Raw genomic sequence first — 22,514 nt, forward strand, 5'->3', positions numbered from 1 at the left:
GACGCCGTGTGAAGAGCAGCCGTGCAATGTCCTCAAGAGCCACCGACCACACTTGACGGCAGCTGCCGACGAGGCGTCGGCGAGTGCACGTCCCGGCAACCTGCCTCGGTGCTCTCCTGCCGACGCTGTGTGAAGAGCAGCCGCGCAATGTCCTCAAGAGCCAACGACCACACTTGACGCTAGCTGCCCACGAGACGTCGGCGAGTGCCTCGGTAAGTCCCGGCAGCCTGCCTCGGTGCCGTCCCGCCACTCTCGCGAGGTTCCCCCGGGGCGGGCGAGGACGCCAGCAACACCCGCGGGCCGCGGCCGGCGCCGCTCCGACGCCGTCTCCTCCCGGGCGCCAGTCACACGCTCGTAACCATCGGCGTGACGCCACGTGACGCGGCGAGTCGCCGGCGCCGGGCGTCACGCGGTCCCGGCGGGGCGGAGGCGGCGGAAATAGAAGGGGGAAGCGGATGGTCACGGGACGTAAACGGCGGCACGAGTCGCTCAGGCCGCCTCCACGCCGGACCGACGGCGGCAATCGCCGCCGAGCGAGCGGGGCCACATCGTCAGCCAGCCCGACACCTCGCGTCGCGCGAGCGCCGGCCGTAGCGCGGCCGCGCGGCCGGGCTCGGTAGCGCTCACGCGTCTCGCCGCCGCCGTCGCCGCCGCCGCGTGAGACCGCCCTCGGCAGCCGATGCGATCGGGTGCTAATGGCGGCACCGGCCTTGGCGCATTTGCATCTGTCAAAGGAGACACGGGAGAAGGCGCGAAGAAGACGGCCGACACGTGCGAGCGACTCCAGTCGCGCCCATTGAGAAACCGGTGGCGGAGGCGGCGCGGTCGCGTCACGCGCCCCGCGCCGTCCGCCCCAGCGGCGGCAGCGGCGCAGCGTCACCGCTGGGTGCCCCCTACGTCGCCGACGGCCAGCCGTCGAACCATGCGCCAACGAGCGGCGGCGGCGGCGGCGGCGAAGGTCACCAAGTCGGCCGCGGTGGACGCGACCGAGGCGCCGCCGCCGCCGGCGAAGATCCACCGGGCCACCGCCCGCGGCATTCATCCACGGCGGCGTGCGGAGCGCGCTCGGCGGCTCACTGCTGGCCGGCGCCGCTCGGGCCCGATAGGGCGACGCGCCGGGCGCGCCTTCAGGGAACTGGCAGCGCGGCACGAGCCACCGCTGACGGCATTAGTCTCAGACGTGTCCGGCGCTCCGAGGGTGCGGAGCAGTGATGGGACGTTTTGTTGAAGGCACCGAGACAGCGGGCGAAAGATCGGCGCGTGATAGCGGCGAGCTGTGCGCTGATTGGTTCCGAGGACCTCGTCCGCTTTCATCTGGGCGTTCCTGCAGCTTTGATATGCCCGAGAGTGCTCGGCGTTCCAGATTCTCGGCACGTACCATGCGCAGCACCCCAGGAAGGCGCAATCGGTGCCGCGGGCCCCTGACTAGCCGAAATTGCCTCCTAGCGGCTGCCCCAATCCGACGCGCCGTTCACATTCTGCGCAGCTGATTGCGGCGTGGGAGGTCCCGGATCTAATATTTCCAGTCGTTACCATCAACATTTAGGCCATCCAGCGCGGGCCTGAGGCGATAGCCGAGAGTGTGACGGCCATTCCGATGTTACCGCGGTCTATCTGCATAAACACTATGCACAACATGCATGAACATCGGCCGCCCACCATGGCCCTGCCCTATCCTGCGAGCTTAGCGGACGGGGCGTACGGCACACCTTTCCGGCCCACGTCCGCACCCACTGCCCACACGGCCACCGAAGCGCGCGCGCCGCCCACCCTCACCGGCCACAGAGCCGCGTCAGCCGTCAAGCCCGGCGACGACCCCCTTCGAACGCGACGGCCGGTCACTCGGCGCACGCACCTGGGCTTGACCTCCATGTTGCTGTGATTGGTGAAGACACGCGCATCACCGGCGATGCGGCCGCGGTGCCAGCAGACGGAGCCGGAGCCGGAGCCGAGCGAGCCGTCCGAGCCGGCACTCTGCGGGCTCGGCAGGCTCTGGAAGCCCGACGAGTCGCTGCGCGACGGAGACGGCCGGCTGCGGGCGCTCGAGCCGACGCTGCGGGGAGTCACCGACAGCGGGCTGTGGGCAGGGGCAGCGCGGACGCTCAGAACAGACAACGAGGGGCGTCACCGACAGCAGGCTGTGGGCGGGCCAGGTCAGGCCAGGCCAGGTCAGGTCAGGTCAGGTCAGGTCAGGTCAGGGCAGGTCAGGGCAGGGCAGGGCAGGGCAGGGCAGGGCAGGGCAGGGCAGGGCAGACGGCCAAAGCCGACACTGTGCGGCGTCTCCGACAGCGGGCTGTGAGCAGGGGCAGAGCAGGGCAGGTTATACGGGTCAGAGCCGACACTGGAAGCTGCCGACAGAAGACTGGGACGGTGGGGAGGGAAGGGAATAGATGTGCTGATTGGATTGCAAATTGTTTGAATGCAAAAATTACCAAGCCCAATTTGGCGATTAGACGGAGAGGGGCAAACAACTTTGGATTTTTTTCGACAGCCGGTATCATTATGTTGTCACAAATTGGCATGCATCTCGCATATCTAATGCCGCTCGCTTTCAAACTATTTTGATTCTGGAACATAAACAAGCTATTGATGGGGCACACTATAAAATACTTATGCTTAGACCAGGTCCTAGATCTAGATCTATTTCTAGACCAGGTCCCAACCAGCAGCGTGGAGTGCCGACAACGGCAGCCACGGAGTTCAGTTCGGCCAATAACGCGGACAGCGGCCCACAGCGGACTGCCAGGAGCGCACACCGAACGGCGATGTAATAAATATGAAATGGAAATGAAATAAGCAGGAAGGCCTTGAGATCCTGGTTTTTCGGCATGAGTTCAAAGTTTTCTGTTGGCAGCTGTCGCCTTTTAATACACCGGTGGGTACTAGTTAAATGGCGCTATCAAGAAAAAATTGGCTCATAGTTGCGAATGAACAAATTTAATAAAAAACGAGCGCTTCAAGGGCCAGATGAAGCCAGATCAGGCCATGCGGACGTCCAGGGGTGCTCTCTCGACACGGCGCTGTTCGACCGTAACAGAGGGAAACCAGGTTGCAAGAGGACGACGTCATTGTGGTGAATGCGGAGCCAATGTGCAGGGGCACCGCCCTTGAGTCAACGTTGACAAAACGGTACGGAGTGTCCACCTGCACCGTTGCATCAGCCGGCGCCTTCTCGGGCACAGGAGTCGTTGTGTTTTCTCCGGCCAAGAGTAGTCGGAACGGAGGCGAGCGAGTAAATAAGTGGCACTCAAGTCCGTGTTTCAGCTGTCGTTTGTTCTACTATGTCAGCACGCCGGCAAAGGCTGGATGATTCTGCCACATACTGAGGCTGAAGTGACTGCAGTTTATCCCCTTAGCCCGAAATATGCGGATTGAGTTCATGAAACAAACAATTCATTCCTTTGCCCGCTTAAACGTACTTGTATAAATACTGAGTCAGTTGTGACGTGATTTCGCACAACTTTGCGCGCGTCAGTGAGCATGTTTCTCACCAGTTGACTCAATCCAAGAGCAAGGGATCCATGATGCTGTCAGTTTCGTTCGTAAGCTTCACTTAACTTGCTTACAATGTGGCCTACTCCGTGTTTATCCGTTGTAACTTGCAACTATGCTATGTTGCCATACTAGCACACGCTTTAACAGGCGCGGGTTTCCCGAACACACTACAAAACAACAGCGACCGAGAAGGGCGATTGCACCACATGGCTGACATCGACACAAATTGCCTCCCACAGAAATGAAACGAGTCACATGACGCATACCTGATGGATACGTGCTTCTCGGGTGTTTTGCGAGCCGTGGAGATGCTCAGAGGCTTCAGGCACTTCTTGCGCGGTTCAGGCTCCTCAGAGACCCTATTGGCCGAAGCGAGGTTCAAGGTCAACGCCTGCAAACCTATCAGTGCCGCGTGATCCTCGATGTCCTCGAAGTCGGTCTTCAGGGACCGGGGCGATGGCCCCTCGTTGACGTGGATGAACGACGCACAAGACTGCGGAAGAGAGACAGACGCGTAAAATATTTTGTCAGATGACTGGGATAGACCACAAGCCATGCGCTGACAGTCAATGGACGTGGGGTCGTCCGAAGCACAGCGATCTTGGATATCGCCGCAAATTCAAGTCTGTCAACGAATAATAGTTAAAAATGTGCATTGTTGCAAACCCACCAGTCATCCCTGTGGTACCCAAAGCACAAGGGACACCGCAGTCAGACGCTGCATGTCTCTGAATGTCACGCACGTGACAAGAAGGTCCATGAACGTGCGGTAAAATAAATTGAATGCCAGTACCGCAAATGGATTGAACAAGCAGAGGCGATTGCTCAGAGGGCGAGGCGGGTATAGCCCGCAAGGGCAGGCAGGCAGGCCGGCGGAAATTAGGCTGAGCACGACTTGGCGCCGACCAAACACTCAATTTCCGTTCAGCGAGGGCACCGCCCTCGCGTCCTATGCAGTCGCGATGAGACGGCTAAACAGCCGCCGCGCAAAACCGCTCCCCGGGAGGATGTGCGAAATTAACAGCAATTTATGCGACGCGCAAGAAGTCGACGCCTCGACAGATGACAACAAACGGTCGTAAACGAGGCGACAGGGTGCCAAGCCCCGCGACCCGGCTCGTTTCCATCCCACGAGGCGAGCTTGCGCGCCCCGCCCCGAAGGTCCGTCACGCGAGCGTCACACCCCGCTGCGCCCGGACAAGCCGCCGGCCGCATTGTGCTGTCCGCCGACGCCGCCGCCGCGACAAAAGCAGGAAACAGTAAAGGACCCTGCAGCAGACACCCGATCGTGTTGCACCCGAGGCACCGGCGGTACCCCGTTCCGCCTCGGCGCGTGCTCGTGCCGGCCCTGACGATGCGGCTCTTCTCCGCAGTTGGCGGCGCCCACGCGGAGCGGGGAGCGCGTCAAGGAGCCCCCGCCGCGTGTCGTATGCAGCTCCCAGGTCGAGCTCGGCAGCCCGGTCACGTCTTTGAGGGCAGCGCTGTTGGCTGGGTGCGGCATATGAAGCCGTTTCGCGCCGCCCACGCCGGCCGGTCAGGCATCGATCACAGGACGGGCACTGCTGTTGGTCACGCGCTGCCCGCTGTTACGCCCACCGACGCTCGTGGGGTGAGCCCGGATGCTGAGTTATGCGCCACACCGGCAACGCCTCGACCGCTCAATGAAGCCGACAACTGAGAACAAATAACACTGCAGAATGGCTTCCAACGGCACTCTTCACGAGCCGATAAGACCAAAGCTGGCATGGTACATAGCCAGGATATCGCAACAAATCCCCGTGTTCTTGGGGACTTTCTAAGCCCGTTGGTGAGGTATCACTGGTGACTTTGGCGCAGCGGGTGAGCACGACCGCCCCAGTTCCAAACCGGGACCCTACGACAGCGACGATGACGCCACATGGGAAACGGCGCGGTGGTCACACGTGACCGCGCGGTCAGCACTGCCACGGCCGCTTTCCTTCCTGCAGCGGGTCGGCGTGCTGTTACATGACAACACGCACTGCGACCTGCAACCGCAGCCCGCCGCCGACCGGCGCCTTCGCGGCGACGGAGCCGGCTCGACCGCGGCGCCGGTCGCCGCGCAGCGCCCGGCGCTGAACTGACCCCGAGGTTTTCACCTCTGCCCAACCAGCGGTGGTTACGTCCACAGCCGGGGGAGGCACCAATGGCCCGTATCGCGGGGCCACCGCTCGCCCAGCGCAGGAGACGGCGACGCCGCTCTGTAGTTTGCGAGTCTGAAGTGGCGGCGCGGCCCGCCGGCTGGGCGGCCGCTGGTGTCACTTTTTGCCGAGTGCGTGGGCCGACGGCGCGCGCGCGCGCGCTTATTCATGAGCGGACACCGGTGGTTGCCCAGCGGGGAACCGTCAGTCCAGCACCGAACCCGGCATATTTTTGTGCGGAACATTAACGTGAGAACGTAGTCGCCGGCGCGGCGCGTATAAACACGCGGCTGCGGCCGAGCGCTGCGCGTGCACGCGGGAATATTAGCTCCCGAAAACGGGCTCGCGACGTGTCACCAAATAATCGCGAGTCACAGCGGCGACGGCGGACGGCCGGGGCGGCGGGACAGCGGATGGCGGACGGCGGACGGCCGGGGCGGCGGGACAGCGGATGGCGGACGGCGGACGGCCGGGGCGGCGGGACAGCGGACGGCGGACGGCGGACGGCGGGCGGCGGGCGGCGGGCGGCGGACTACGGACAGCAGCGGGCGGCGGCGGCGGCGACGGCGGCGTGACCTCCGTCGGCGGCGTCCAGCGGCGCGGCGGCACGGGAACACGCGCCGACAGCGGCGGCCGCCGTCCGCGTGACCGCGCCGCCCCCGTCCGTCACAGCGCCGGCGCCGTGATGTGACGCGGCCCGCTCACGCCGGGAGGCCAGCCGATCCGGGGCCGCGCCGGTCCGGGTCGGCGCCGAGCCGCCGGCCGGCAGGGGGCGGGCGGCGCGGCCGCTCTGCACCACCGCATCGCGGCTGATCGGGCGTAGTTCACGGACGGAGACAAATGGTGCGGCGCTGCGCTGAATCTCGCCGCGGACACTCGCCAGCGCATCGCCATGGCAACGGTATAGTCGATGAGTGCGCACAAGTGGAGGCCGGCCAGCGAGAGCTCCGACGAGCCGCAGGTGGCAGCACATGTAAATGCTGCCAGCGGGATGTCGGACTCGGACGGTCGTGCGACTCCGGGGGCCGCGAGCACACGGGTGACGGCAGTTCATTCTGTGAACTGCCGCCTGTCGTGCGGTGCATTGCATAATGTAAAATATATGCAAGGCAGGAGCGAGAGAGGCCTGGTTCCCACGAGTGGGGCCACACCATGCGGAAGTGTTGACACGGGCAGCCCGGTCAATGAAGCGAAACGCCGGGCGATGACATGCTGTTTACTTGCGTCTGTCGCGTCACCATCAGCGCATCGACGAAGTGGCTGATGGCGCCCGCAGCGCCAACACACTGTACGCGAAGAGCGAGTTAAACCAAGCGGCAAGTGACAACCACACGTTAAAGCGAACAAGGTAATGACATTGAGAAAATGACGCCATTGGACGGCGATGGCGATCACAATGTCGGGTCACGGCATGTTGTCTTTTATGACGGAATCACTGCTCCTATCCGCCCGCTACTGCGCACAAGCCCACCAATCCAGGTCACCTGAGCCTTAGTCACCATCGGTATGCCGCCTCCCCTGACGTCGCTGTCATGCGGAGCCGTCTGGTGTCACCTGCACGGCCCAGCTGCCGTCAGCGCGCGACACATCGGGTGTCCGGCGCGCTCGCCGCAAAGGTCCGGGGCGCGTTTTCAGATTCCGCCGCCAGGCGACGGGCCGGAGCCGAACGCGGCGGTCCAGGGCGCCGCCGCCGTCGGCCGAGAGCACGGGCCGCCCGAGATGGCTACAAACGTCACAACAGCCGCGGAACAGACGGCGGCGCCGCTGTTTGTGGCCGCCGCCGCCGCCAATGCGCTAACGAGCCCGACCGATCACTGCGGCCGTTAGTCGTGACTGGGAGCGGCAGGATGCGGCGCCAGTGCAAGCTGCAGACCTCATCCGCACAGCCGCCGATCGCCGTCGCCTCGACTTCGGGGCAGCGTCCGCCGCAGTAACGGGGCGTTCGCAGCGAGCGTTCCTCCGCCCGCTGCAGGCCGAGAATGCGGACCTGACCGAGCGCTGGCGCGCAGGGCGGACGGGTGATGACCGGTCCCAGTCCGCGCAGACTACGCTCGCCGTCATTCCATGGCCGCACCTTCCGCCTGCCATCACACCAACGCGGACTATGCAAATCAACGCCAGGTGGGTAAGGGGGGGGGGGGAGACTCTGCAGCGGAGTCCCATGCCGGCTGGCCGCTCCCCAGACGCCGGGGCGCCGCCGGGCCCGCGGCTGGAGCCGCTCGGGCCTCCTCCGCGGCGCCGAGCGCAACCGGATGTGCCGCGCACAGCCCCCGCGGCCACGGACAACATCCCACGGCCGCCGACAACAGCCGCCGCCGGCCGCGCGACCACGGACAACACCGCACGCACGGCGGCGCGGCACGTCAGCGGCGTCAGCCGCACTCGCCGCGTGACCGGGGAGGGGGAGGAGGGGAAGCGTTCTGCCGGGGCGGCCGCGCAGTGCCCGGCGACCGCCGGCGGCACCGAAGGCGGTGCGCGTTGTCGCGCGCTGCCAGATTCAAGAGCAAGGTCGGCGCGACCTCGGCGAGCGGCCGCTGACGTCAGCCCGCCGGAGACGGACGGTCTGTCGCGGCGCCCATTCATTACTGGACGCATTGTGCCGGCGCCCGCACGCCATCTGCCGTCCCGCCTGCAGACACGGTCAACAGGGCCGTGTTTGTGGCCGACGGTGGCGGCGGGGGCGCCGGACGCCGCTCCGCCGACGACAGCGGCGGCCCGCAGATCGCCGCTCGGCAGAGGTCACCCTCGGTGTAGGGCTCGTGGTGTGTGGGTGACGAGGTACTTGCAACATAAAGCACGGCCATTGAAAGACCGTGCTGCAGTCGGGTAGCACTGGAGGGGCACCAGGCATGCCGGATGCATAGCATGGTGTTCAGATCAATGCATGTCCACTGCTTCTCTACGTCGTAAACAAGTTGTTAGGTCTTCTTCATCTCTCAAACCATCCTCCTTCCATGACTGAAGGATTTTGCAACTGAACGCTCTAATTTCATAGCCCGGCTAAAGCCGTTATGAGCCTGCGGAACCGTATAGCTGCCGCCTGGGCTTAAACTCGGAGCAGTTCATCCACATGGTCGCCCGACCCAACTGCCGATGCGCCCGAGGATTCGCCGACGCGTCCGCTCCGACTGTCGGCCGACCAAAGCCGGCACTGACCGGCCGCCACCGGCGCTGACCGACGCGGCGGCGTCGGCGCGGCGCCGCCGCCATTCGATCTACGGGGAATCGGTAGTTATGTGCAGCTAGTGGCACGGGTCGCACATGGAAAGTCCCGAGGCGCGTGAGTCAGCCCCGGGCGAGGGTCGACAGCACCCGGGAGGGCGATGGGAAGTCCCGGCGAGCCTCGCTTCGCCAGGGGACCCCGACTTCCGACCAAGCAGAGGGCCACTACTGCACAGATGAGCTCCGAGTGGGTCTGCAGGCGATGATTCGACATCTCTCGAAAGGCAAGGAGACAAGACGACTAGCTTGTCGAAGCTCTCGAATCAATGAGACCAGACCTGTTCATTAAGGTTGTCCATATCATACATGTATAAATATGCATCATCATCATGATCTTCATCATCTCCATCATGATCATACCTCCAACGCATTTGGAAATATGTAGCCATTGCCCGGTCCCGGAAGGATTTCAAATGGACGCACGGACACAGGACAGACGGGCAGACACAGAGGCTGTCTGACAATGATGTTCATGTCTGTCAATTTGTCGGACAGACAGGCAGACAGACAGACAGACATGGACGACGCGGATCGGGTGGCGGGCCCAACAACCAATACATCCGGTAGACGACGCGCGCGAAGGTCAAAACGTCCGCGGAATTCCCGAACCGTGCGACAGAGCGCGCCGGCGCGACAAAAACGAGCCATTATTCGGCAACAACGGGCCGATGCCGCGCGTATTCAGATGTAAAGCGACGGCCGCCGCGGGAACAATGGACGACAATTCGGTATTTGCCAAACGTCCTAGGAGTGCCTCGTCACGCGGCGGCGGACGGGGGCGGGGGCATGCAGCGAGCGGGCCGGAGCGCGGCTGGTGAGAGCCCTGGAAGGGCCGACGAACCGCGGCCAGCTCGCATGACGCTGTCCCGCCACGCCGCCACGTGACGCGACGAACGCCCCCGGCGGCCAATCTCAAAAGAGAGGCGATAACTCACACCACTGTTGGATCGTGTAGAATACGCGTGTGAGCCAGTGACATCTTGAGTTGACTTACGGTGTTGAATTTTAAGCGTTCGGATCTCAGAATTCTCCGAGACGTAGGGCCTACATGGTGAAAAGACAAAAGGGTGGAAGTTAGGCAGGTAATGACGACGGAATTTCACAAAGTTACTGGCAGAGCAAAGGGACGTTTTAAGTACATAATAGCTTCTCATCCATCCGACTGGGTCGATGCTAGCCTTCGCGACAAGTGAAGCTCCTCCGGCCAATGGCCCCCTCGAGCCAGAGATCAGTCCATAGGTGACCGGGCGCCTGGGGTGAGTTATCGGAGAGACGGATGAGAACCGACGTCGGACGCGCCGCGCTCGTCGCCTGCGATCGCGGCCTTCTCCGCGTTCAGTCTGAGCGGCCCTCGCGAAACCGCAGCGCTCCGCGCGCAGGCACGCTTCCCACCGTGATCAAACCGTACCGGAAAACGAGCCGCGCGCACGCCGCTGGAAAGCCACGCGCGCGGAGCCTGGCCCCTGATCCTGCAATCACGCCGTGACCGCGCCCCGCCCACATTCCCAGCTCCGGGTGAGAAAGGCCGCCTGAGCGCCGTGCGACCCCGCGTCGGTGTCGATAGGTCCGCTGCGGTCGGCGGCGCCCAGTCACCGAGAGCTGCAGGCAGGTCTCGTTCTCCGACGCTCATCGTTACCAGTCCCCTTCAGAGTTCGCGTAAGAAAGCGGATGTCATCAGTAGGTCACTGGGAGTCGAGCCGCACGGAACCAAACGCCGGGGCCCGACTATCGCACCGTTTCTCTCCGTCTCCCCACCGTCGACCATTTCAGGCCTACAGGTACGGAGAACCGACCGTACTCTATAAGTACATACCACGCATGCTCATTTCGGTTAATATTTTCTTACACGTGTCATGTCATGTGCCGTGAGGCATGCTCGCTGAGGACATTTGTACGGCGCATTTCGCAGTCGGTTCCGTAAAAAGCGTCATTATTCGGGCACACCCCGGTGCTTATGACTGTGTTCTTGCCCATTAGCGTAAAGGATCCGCGGCGATCCTTCGCCCGAACGCCGGGAACCCGTGTCGGCTGTTTGAGTCGCTAACGGATGAGCCGGGCCGCCCGACGGCCGACAGAGCGCGGCGCGTTCCCGCCGACGCCATCACTCAGCCGAGCGAGCCGCGCTCAGTCATCGATCAGCGGGTCGCGCGCGGTCACCAGCCGCGCCATGGATCAAACCGCGCGCCGCCCGACGCCGGACGTCACGCGAGACCCGAAGTCGCCGCCGGCCGACACGCATGTTCGCCGCCGCTTGCCTCACGCCGGCCCTGAGTGACGCAAATGAGAGGCGGCACGCCGGCCGCGGGCGGGAGAGCAGGCCGTAAAACACCGGCCCTGGAGCGGCCGGCGCGCTGCCCCGTTTTTCCGCCGGTCCGCGCGGCGGATCACAAAACCGCACGCAAAAGATAACGCCTTGTACGGTAACACAATCAAGCATATCAATTTATATGGAGATGGAAGCGATAACGCATCGTGTTTGTGCGGAGGTGCCGCCGCGGCCGACGTGCTCTCGTCCCGGGGGCTCGGCGGCGACAGGGCGCGCCGGCCGACACCGATCCGCGCGTGAGTTATGGACTTGTTTTTATGCGAAACGTCAACGTGTGGGCGGCTACGCATTTCGGAGTGCTGATGCACTCGGGCGCTTGCACTTTGCAAGCCACCAATCGGACGCTCGTACCGGGAACGACTGATGGCCGCGGACCAATGATTTAAGCACGACGTCTGCGATATCTCGAACCAAACGGACGCGGTGTGAGTCGCATGCCAAAACTGATCAGACGGTCCAGGGGATGTGCCAAGCCATCCCAGTCGTCGCTGAGCCCTCGCCAGCACGGCACATCACCAACGTGGCGAGGGAGGAGGGCCGCCCGCTAGTGCCCTGCTTGACGTGCATCAGGTTCCTCCAGATGTGCGCCGAATGGATCACATTTTAGCCCGCTCCCCACCACCCCGTCCGGCGGTGGACATCGTGGACCAGCAGCCGGTCAACGGGCGCGGCCTCCACCGGTCGCGTCACGGGCTGGCGACCATTGCATCATCGAGCCCCGATTGCGGGTCAGTCGGGTCAGATCTGACCGCCGGCCGATGACCCCGCGCCGCCGCAGCGGGCCGAGCGACAACATCAGGTCGGTTCGACGCGGCCTCTTCATGTTGTACCGCAAGCATGCATCCCACAGCACGTCGTAAAGCGTCTCGACGCCGACCCGTCACGAACCGGTGGGTTTTGTTTGATGCGATTTGTTGGCGATAGTTGGCGAGTTGGACTTGCGGCAGCCTGCCCTGAGCGTACCGCTGGCTGAGACCGCAACCGGTTAAACACGCGCTCGGGATGGGGGTTACGTTGATCCCCCGACGATTTTCCAAAATGGTTTTCGAACGGCGCGGCGTAGCCGCGCCAAATTTTGTATGGCCGCAGACAACTGTATAGCGGGTCGTTTGGTATTAAACATTTAGATGCTAATTGTAAGGTCGCTGACTTACGTCAGGTCAGAGTCAGGCCATGGATTCTGCGAAGTCGATTTCTAGGAAGTCGTTCAATCTGATCTAACAACGGAGTGTTAGGCGAAGTCATACATCTCTGAGATACTTTTTTTGCGCAACACAACAATTGAATGAACAAATTCCATTGACCTCAGGTCAATGGAATTGGTATGGTATGATATGGCACGAAGGTCAGACGAAGGTCAAAACCAGCCTGTTCTAATACTCGAGGGTTTGCTGTATGGAGTAGTTTCTGGTGCTCATTTCGAGTTTATGAAAAACACGAACCGCACTTAACATCTTCCATGCACTTCTCAAAGGTCAGAATGGGTCAATGGCCTAAAATGACCCAGGTCGACACTGTTTTTAGGAACATACTGTCTAGCGTTATCTTTATCGCTTATTTAAATACAGAAACCAAAGCAGTCTTATATGATTTTGGTCACCATGACCTTTATACGGCCAAACAAGGTCACTGTCCTTACATGAGCATGCGACATTTTGCTTAAACAGGTATCTAGGTTCTGGGGCACTTTGGAGACCAACCTGGAGATTGACCTTGTTTGACTTATTGGACCTAGGAACTTCAAATTTTGGCCTAACTGAGCTCAGGTACTGGCCAACACAGCCTGTAAATGTGGTGTCTCTGGCTCTCTCAGTTCCTGAGACATCAGCGGCGGATCAAATTGACCCCCCACCCGAGCGAAGGGTATCCAACCGGCCCCCCGAGCGCGTGTTAAGCATGACACTGGCTGGCGCTGCAAGGCCGCGAACGAACGCCACTGACTGGGAGCGCCAGTGACCAAAGACAGCTCTAGCTAGACTGAAACCGCCGTCAGTTGTGACTGACAGCGCCGCCAGCCGACCCGACCAACTGCGGCGGCGGCACGGTAGCGAAATCACCAGCTAGCGGCTCGGCCCGCGACGCTGGCCCGCTCGCCATGGGGGTACAGGGGCTCGGCAGTCAACGGTGACTGCGAGGGTCTCCCGGCCGGCGGCGGCTGCGTCGTGAGCGGCAGCTGCGGCACTTTACAGGCGCACGACCCGGCCGGCGCCGTGGGAAACTGCCAGCCGACACAGTGCAGGAGGAGACACGGCAGGGCTGACCGCAGACCGAGGGGGGAGGGGGAGGGGGCTGGAGGAGGCTGCAGGGGGGAAGAGCAGACGCTGGTGCGACCAAACTGTGAAAATGTCAGGGAAGCTTTGCTACGACAGCACAACAAAGGCGATCTCTTGGATTGCTCGTCACGAATGACGAACAGGTGTGCCAGCAGCCAGGACATGTACCGTCTTAAAGCGAGCAGGGCATGGTGCAACCTTACGCTACAGACTACCCAGCTTTAGATGGTGGGATCTGGGAGCGGGACGCTAACTTACGCTAAAGACCACCCAGCCGGGATCTGGGAGCGGGACGCTAACTTACGCTAAAGACCACCCAGCTTTAGATGGCGGGATCAGGGAGCGGGACGCTAACTTACGCTAAAGACCACCCAGCTTTAGATGGCGGGATCAGGAAGCGAGACGCTAACTTACGCTAAAGACCACCCAGCTATAGATGGCGGGATCAGGGAGCGGAACGCTAACTTACGCTAAAGACCACCCAGCTTTAGATGGCGGGATCTGGGAGCGGGACGCTAACTTACGCTAAAGACCACCCAGCTTTAGATGGCGGGATCTGGGAGCGGGACGCTAACTTACGCTAAAGACCACCCAGCTTTACATGGCGGGATCTGGGAGCGGGACGCTAACTTACGCTAAAGACCACCCAGCTTTACATGGCGGGATCTGGGAGCGGGACGCTAACTTACGCTAAAGACCATCCAGCTTTACATGGCGGGATCTGGGAGCGGGACGCTAACTTACGCTAAAGACCACCCAGCTTTAGATTGCGGGATCTGGGAGCGGGACGCTAACCGCTGCTGGTCTCAAGCGCAGGGCTGTGTCGAGGACACCGGGCTTCGACGCGAAACAAATGTCAAGGAGGCCCGCCGCCGTGTCCACAGCTGGTCGAAACATTCCAATTAGTCGGGGGCGCAGTTAGCGCCGGCCGCGTAGCGCTGGTTACCGCGCTGCACCGCGCCATAAATTGCAATCAAATCTCGTAAATTAGTGCGGATAGGCGACCAAGCGGCGCCCGGGGCTCGTAGGCCACAGAAGTGCGGCGCGTAATCAGACGACGGTGACCTGAATCATGCAGAGGTGGGGCAGCGCGGCGGAAATCGTTCCCGGGGTGCGAACAGGACCACCGGCCATAGCCGGCTAAGCCGTCCCCGCCCAGCCTTGTACGCCACGCCGGGCTAATACGGGTCATACAATTAGGAAAACTGGAGTGGCACGCCGCCCATCTGCGGGCGACGCGGCCCCGTTCGGGGGGGTGCGGGTCGCGGGCGGCGCGGCGCGAGCATGCGGGCATCCTTGACACGGGCCGCGGCGCCGGCGACATGACCCATATCACCGCCGCGTGCCTCTCGTTCCGGCGCGGCGGCGGCGGACTTCCGATCACCGGACGCCCGTGGCGGTCACGACTCCCGGCCCTGCCGACCTCACGACGCCACGCCCCGTGCCGCCGCGCCTTGCGCACGCACCCGTAGCCGCGCCGGGCTCCGGCCGGTCCGGCCGCTCCAAACGGCTCTTTGTGTGCGGGCTGGTGGACGCGGTGTCCTGTGCGGGTCGTGCCCCCTAGTTGTTTGGAAGTCGGTGCAGGCGCTGACTGCGCGCGGCACTGGACGGCTGTTGTTGACCTGACCGGTCCCGGTGTCCACAAAGTACGCGCGCCCCGTGCGGAGAGCGAACCCCCTGACCCGCCGACCTGACAACATTCCAGCAAACCCGACGACCTGGCAACATTCCAGCTAACCCGCCGACCTGACAACATTCCAGCTAACCCGCGGACCTGACAACATTCCAGCAAACCCGCCGACCTGACAACATTCCAGCCAGGCGGCACCACTGCGACCACACACACGGGGCCTGCTGACCTACCCGACACTCAACTCCTGCTCAGTCACCGCGACCACACGCAAGCGATGACAACCCTTCGGCCGTCATGCTCTCCCTGCACATTTACCCGAACCGGCGCCTCGACAGCAAATACGGCTGGGCTGGGGGGAGGTGTGCTCGCGTAACGTCGTCCGAAGACCACCGCTGTCGGGTCCGGGTACCACACCAGAGGACCGCAAGGACCTGCGGACCGCCGCCGGAGGACCCACGCCCCGGATCCGGACGGCTGCGCACCGGCGTCACGTATTCGCGCACGCCGACGCGGCGCGCATTTGGCAAACACGAAAGCGGTGGAAGGAGGCAGGCACAAAAACGGCGCCGCCCACGCGGCGTCGCCGTTCGCTGATTCATTGGGGCTCCGCTGAGGAGGCGACTTCATAAGCCTGGTAGCCGGGTCAGAAGAGCGCGGCTCGAGCGTCACGAGGAAGCAGCGGACGGCGGCGCGCCGGTTGCGCCGAGCGCTCCGCAAGCGGAGCCGCCAGCTTGTGCTGAGAGCGCCGCGGCGAGCCGGGGCAGCAATGGCCAAAAGGCGCAGAGGAGCACCGCGTTGTCATGCCACTAAAAGGTGAAGGGTTAAACGCCTGGGTGACAACAACACAACTACGGATTTAAGATGACGTCACCGATAACTCAGTACTGATCACGTAATTGATGTAGGTAAAAATCGCGAGCTGCTTCAGGCCCACTGAGGATGAAACGTTGCCTCCGATTCATCTGTAGATGACCGTCCTTACTAAAGCGGGCTCTATGCACCTCAGCCCATCTATAACTTCGTGGTGACAATCAAATGCCACAAGGCACTGGCCTTCGAATAATCAATTCCATTCCGAGCCCAACAAGATGCTACCTCATCATTAACCCGAGGCTGACACAGCAGTTCTGGTCCTGCCACTTCCCATGGCGACGCCGCTCGTTGGGGTGGCTAGAGTAGTCGGAAAAGGTAGCCCCACCGCACGCGACGAAGCTGGGCAAAACCGGCCCCGGCGGTACGCGCCCAAAACAACGGCCTCTTCTAACGCTGATGTTTGCGTCAACACCAGATCTCAACGGACATAAGAGACGCGTATCATGTGGGTTAACGTTAGTGAGTGTACAGGGTGGAGGTCAGCTGGCAGTGGAACCGGGCCGGGCGACAGGCGACGGTTGACGGGTCACTGCTAGCAGCATCTGGCCTGGTACAGAACACGACCTACGCACAATGCAGAGCACGGTCGGCCTGGTACACGACGTTACCAGCCTCAACCAGGCAAACAGAGCATAGGTCAAGGCCAGACACGAGATGAAAAACAGTGGCGTACATCAACAGACTTTTATGCCCTTCTTCTGCTAGAGAAAACACAATAAAACGACAATCGCTGGCAGCATGGTTGGAAGACGCTAAACATCTCCACGACAGCAAAACAAATGACTGCTTTAGTTATCCTCCCTAAATTTCCGCAAAATGGTTTGCGCGCGGCGTTTTGAAAGCACAAGGCTTGCGAAGCCACGTCTGTTGTGTATATCCTGAACTTCCCATCCAAGATGTATCGTCAGGTCCAACGAACTTTTGCCTCCGTCCTTTCGCCAAGAAAGAAGTCCGGATGGTTTTGTGTGCTGCACGCTGTTGTACCACGGTTCAATCTAAAGGCAGTGTCTTAGAACCTCCATACAAAACATTATTTATAGCCCGATTTGGACATTTTCCCAAATCAACCTCACAATCACGTAAGAGGCGAGAAAAGGAACATTTTTTTGCCATGCTTATGAACTGATTTCCGCACCAAATTTGAACGTATGTTTTGTTACCTGGGGTATCTTTCAGACACTAATTCAGTTCCAGCTTGTAAATGGGTTTTCTCACTCCTGTACGGTCTTTCTGCAGTCAAATTTTACCCTCCTCATCCTACCTCACTAGCAATGCCAGCTCACTGTTCAAAGGTCATATTCAAAAATGTCGAGAACCAGCTTTCGGCTTACATGCACGGAGTTTTTATAGACCCGTTTTTAAAACTATTTATATGACCAAATGCCCCACTAGTGCACCACAAAACGCAACCCTTGCACCGAGCGCTTCAATGTTCCTCGCCTGTTTCCCAATGTTCACAACCTGTGTGCACTGTGTAATTATGTTTGTCAGGCTCTATCGCCTCAAACGAACACCACTCACACGACCCTCAGTGCTAACGCCGACCGGACCGCGGCGTTTCTCCGGCGGTGGTGAGACGCCCGGGGGCCGGACACGGGCGGCCGCGAGTGGATCATCAGGATCATCGGGATCATCACAGGATCATCAGCACTGTGCCATGCCACCGTTCGGCTCCGCTCGCGTGGCTGGACCGGCTCCCGGGCCGCCGCTGCAGGTCATTGTGAAACCGGTCGACCCGATACGCCGACGAAAGCCCGCCTCTAATCTCCCGCTAGTCTATAATCACGACTCCGCAGCGTTTTTCCCACAGTCGATTTGCGTAAATTTAACGGCGATTTCCGGCCTTTCCCGTGGCGCGTCCGAGCCCCCGCGGTGAACCGCGACAGGTACACGGAGACGGAGAACGGCGACGACGTGGTACGCAGTTCCCGCGGTCCATCACGCCCCAAGATACAAGGCGATGGAAGACGGTGGCGCAGGTGTGCTGGTCAGATCCCAGGCGATGTAGCACTACGACGGGCGGACCGCGTTGACTGTCGGTCAAGCCAGACAACAAAGGGAGGTGTATGGCTTCGCGGACAGCCTTCGCAGCTGGTCTCGTCAGATGACGAAGATAGAAATCCCGACATCACGGCCAGGGCTATTTGCAGCTGGAAAAAGCCAGTGAAGCAAGGGCAGACGGTGGCCACCTGGTCTCCAATGCTGGCAGGTCGTAAATCGAGATGACCAGTGATGGAAAACTTCGACGAAGCTACTCGCGACGTCGGCCGTCCGGAACGATAATCGTGTGATTATGAGTTTCGTGGGTGCTTCGGTAATCGGTGGCCTACATCACTTCGCTTTCATTTATCCCCGACGACATGGAGAACCGAGCAGCCACGGCGGCGTCCCAGCAGCAGCTGAATGAGGCGCAGTACACCACGATCTATGTGGCGGCACTAAAAGACTGCGGCACACAGTCCGCTGCTGATACGCACGGTCCGGGTTCCGCTACCGTGAACACCACTAGAGCTTGAAGCGGTTTACTAGGCTTGATGACCAGTTTTAGCACGCCACCATCCGGTCTAGAAGATTGCTACTGCTTAAGATGCTCCACTGTCGCGTGCAATAAGCTCCTCACAGTCGCCCGTGCTGCGACGTGCCCAACGCGTCGAAGCGTAGCGTAGCCTAAGATATACCGAGGTGGTGAAACAATAAAGCGTTTTCTCAGGCCGCAGGACCTAAGTGGAGTGTTTGTGGAACGTCGGCTGATCACTTATTGGCCAAGGAGGTCTTCCGCAGGTGTTGCGACATACTTTTTGCTATTACGAATGAATGAAATGAATACGAAAGGCTTCTCAGCGAAAAGGGCCCAAACAACAGACTAACTGCAGCCTGGTGACCCAAAATGCCACCCTTTACATGACAAAGTAGAGAGTGTGCCAGAGAGCACCACCGGGAGGTCAGCTTTCCCCTGCAAACAAAGCACGGCAGCCGTTATCGGGTGAGAGGCTGCGGTGCCGCACTCCTCCGGCTGTCAGCAGGACACGGCGGCGCCTCCCGAGCCCGCTTCTCCGGAGCGGCAGCGGCCGCTACGTCACGTCCGGCTGCCACAGTGACGACATCGCCCATCAGCCAACAAGAGCGGCTCGCCCACAGTGGCATACGCCACGACAACGGGAGACGCCCGATGTGGCGGCGCGCGGACAGCGTGGCGGCAGGACCGGTCTCCGGGCGAGACGCTCGCCGTGACGGCGGCGCGCGCTACGACGGCTGGAGACGCCTGAAGCCGCAGAGCGCGGACAGCGTGGCGGCAGGACCGGTCTCCGGGCGAGACGCTCGCCGAGACGGTGGCGCGCGCTACGACGGCTGGAGAAGTCTGACGCAGCGGGACAGCGGCTGCGCCCACAACCCGACACCCGCACTAGCCTTCGGGCACAGGGAAGAACTCGGTGTTTTGATACGTCGTTTAACCAGCGCGGCGTGGAAGGGGGAGAGACGTGATGTACCAGAGCATCCGCCAAACCATTGGGCAGAGCTCTTGAGGTGGCAAACATGTCAAAGAGACGCGTGAACACGTCTGGACGTAAGCGGTGATCTAAGCACGTTCACAGTAAAAAACCGGAAGAGGGGGGGGGGGGGGGGGCAGATCATAAGCGACGGCACAAACGTAAATAAAACGTAGGGGCAGTCGATATGAGTCTCACGGATGTGCAGATGGATGCAATTAACCGTTCGCGTCCTTCTATAAACACGATCATGGATCGTTTGATAACAGCCTGTTGAAAACAATTTCATGACCGCTAGTAACTTGTTTTTGAATATGGAACGAGGTCGAGGAAAAGTTCCGCGGGTTACAATGAAGAAACAACGTTACTCCGGTGTCGACCGAATTAACCATTTTTGCCAATTTCTCATTATTTTCAAACCAATTACATCGTAAGTTCGTACAACTACATCCTTAGTGTTGACATAACATATTTTTCCAAAATATTCAGCGAGAGGGAGATTTTGTGCAGGGACCACACCACTGAAGGCAAACCAGTTCAGTGAACCGAATATATTCCTGATTGTGACACATCACAACTGTATTTTAAGACCATTCAACGTACTTCGCTATTGTTGGCAGTTCTTGCCAAACATGCTACGATCATATCTGCGGATATTAAAACCTACACGAAGCTCGATCACCTAAAACGTGCAACTACCAGATGTGTGAGAACCCCGACTAAGATAAGACGAACCTAGCGTATGTTTTACGAATTACCAAGCTACGAAATAGGCTCACTCGGCTCAAAATAGACGACCACAACAAGGGGATCTTATAAATGCCATCCCGGCAACATAGTCAGGAGAAAACCCAGAGATGACATCCCGATGAGATCACAATGTCATAAACCAGCTTCTCCAAAATCGAGCATTCATTTCGAAAACGTCACATGATGAGGAAAGGAACAAACAATGACCAGATGAACATATCGAGAAGGATGACTTGAAGGACTCAAGACCTGAGGGATGATGACTTGGAAATGAAGGATTTTTGGACAGCCGTCTGCTGTGGCAGACCAACTTTTCGCTTACAAATGTTGAAGTCGAATCAAGATGGCTGAGTTTCTCACTACTGATTGCAGTCTGGCTACAGCTGACGCGATGGCCAGGGAAGCTCCACTTAATTACGGCAGAGTGAACCTTCAGAACCACCGCAACTGGCCACTTCAGCCCCCCTTCAGATCCGTCAATGAACGATTCCTGCACAGTCCTAATGATATGCGAACGTGACGGGCCGCGATCCCGTACCGGGTCTTGTGAATCTCCTGGTTCAAAGCCGAACGACTTAGGAACGGCTACTGCCCGTGGACAACGGCACTGGCCGGGGACTCCCAGATCTCTGGACCACATGGTCCGAAGAAGGCTGGTGCCGTCGGGTGATCCTGCTAATGTGTGGTGCGCAGGACCATTGCGAGGATCGCCTCGTCATCCCGGCCGCGCACAAAGCTCCCTCAGTACGATCAGTACGGGCAGTGAGTGAAGCAGACAACCTACCAAGCAAGTGCCAACAACTGTAATGCCAAAACAAATTTCCCCGATTTTTATGGCTCGGCAGCATTTGTCGTGATTACTTACGCAACTCACATAAACAACCGAACCAAAAGATACGATGTACCTATAAATAAAAAATGCATGTAGGGCACTGCTCAAAATAAACCACTTAATTCCAATAGAGTATCCGAGGATTACGGCTGCGGTGACCGCTTGTGTTGCCTGCGAAAGTTCTCGATAAACTTATCTTTTTCATACCTTTTCGTCCTAATTCGGACTTCCCGTAAGCCCCGTTACCCAGGGGATAGGACACGCAATAAGTCCATTCAGCTGGCCATCACGTCGGCGCCGTCGAATCGGGCTAGTCCAGCGACGTAAATGCACGGGTGAAACCGTGACGACTTCCAACCCGAGCGTGATGTCCCCGCTTGCAGGACCCCTGCAGAACATCTAAGCACTCGCCGAAACACGCTCCCGTGCAGCCGTGACATGCGGAAATTAACGTCCGTGTACACATCCCTGTCTAATCAACGGCAGCAATCAAATCAACGAGTTGGCATGACCCTCAGCAACCGCGACGAAGCACTTCTCCATCATGCCGACAAAGGCGTCTGCGACCGTCATCGGCGTCGGGCGCAGACCGGCCGTGCCGCATCACATGTTGCCGGCGTCAAGGAGGCGCCTCGGAGCGCGCACAGCCGCGCGTGAACGAACGCCCTGCCGGCCTCCGCACCCACGGCCGAGCCGACCTGCCGGTCTCTGCAATCACGGCCGAGCCGACCTGCCGGCCTCTGCACCGACGGCCGGACGAATCTGCAGGCGATCGGTGACAACGCGCATCGCTCCCCGCGCGGTCGCCGATGAGGCGGCCCGCGGCAGCTGGAGAGCGCACTCGAGGAGAGGCGAGCCATGGGTCTCGAGAACGCCCCGGCAGTGACGCGGCTGGCGGTGCGCGTGCGAGCCCGACCACGGCGGCCGTCTCGCTCTCGCGTCCGACGACACTCACCATGTCGCTCTGCGGCGGGGAGCGTGCCCGGCGGACCTCGGCGCGCGGGTGGCGTCGGCAGCGGCACCCGACTGAGCAGCACCTGAGCTCGGACTGACAGCGGCGGCGCGGCGGACACCTCGGCTCGGGAGCGCCGGGCGGGGCGGGCGGCCGGCGGCGGACGTGGAAGCGTTCTAACCGACCGCCGTCAGTCGGGACAGCCGCCGCCGCCGCCGCCGCCGCCGCGGGCCGTGCGGCGGCGGCGGGGGAGGGGAGGGCTGACACGGCCCGACCGCGGCGGCGCCGGGGGCCAGAGGAGGCGGGCAGGGGCTCGGGACGGGGTCGGCAGCTGCCGGATCCGGGGTCGCCCAGGTCTGAGTCGACCCACGTAATCGGATTAGTGGCCGCTTGGTAAACACACGGGCGCGGCGGCACGACTGGCGGCGAGGAACGGATCGACAATCATATTGCCCTCCGCACATCACGCAAAAGCGACGACCAATCTGGACACATCAGGCGAATCAAAAAA

The 22,514-nt window shown here is 60.7% G+C and overlaps 1 protein-coding gene across 1 annotated transcript in view; it reads right to left on the reverse strand.

Annotated features, from left to right (window-relative positions):
- Positions 1-22,147, reverse strand: part of LOC119097297 (DIS3-like exonuclease 2) — a 38,632-nt gene extending 16,485 nt beyond the window's left edge. The window contains exons 1-3 of the mRNA XM_037220345.1: positions 22,007-22,147; positions 3,762-3,988; positions 1,856-2,077 (exon numbers count right to left, since the gene is read on the reverse strand). Coding sequence (XP_037076240.1) covers positions 1,856-2,077; positions 3,762-3,988; positions 22,007-22,009 — 452 coding nt within the window. The 5' untranslated portion in view covers positions 22,010-22,147. The remainder of the gene's footprint in view (positions 1-1,855; positions 2,078-3,761; positions 3,989-22,006) is intronic.
- Positions 22,148-22,514: the final 367 nt, after the last annotated feature.

This window comes from Pollicipes pollicipes, unplaced genomic scaffold (genome assembly GCF_011947565.3).
Source record: "Pollicipes pollicipes isolate AB1234 unplaced genomic scaffold, Ppol_2.1 Scaffold_4295;HRSCAF=5057_pilon_pilon_pilon, whole genome shotgun sequence".
NCBI classification, from domain to species: Eukaryota; Metazoa; Arthropoda; class Thecostraca; order Pollicipedomorpha; family Pollicipedidae; genus Pollicipes; species Pollicipes pollicipes.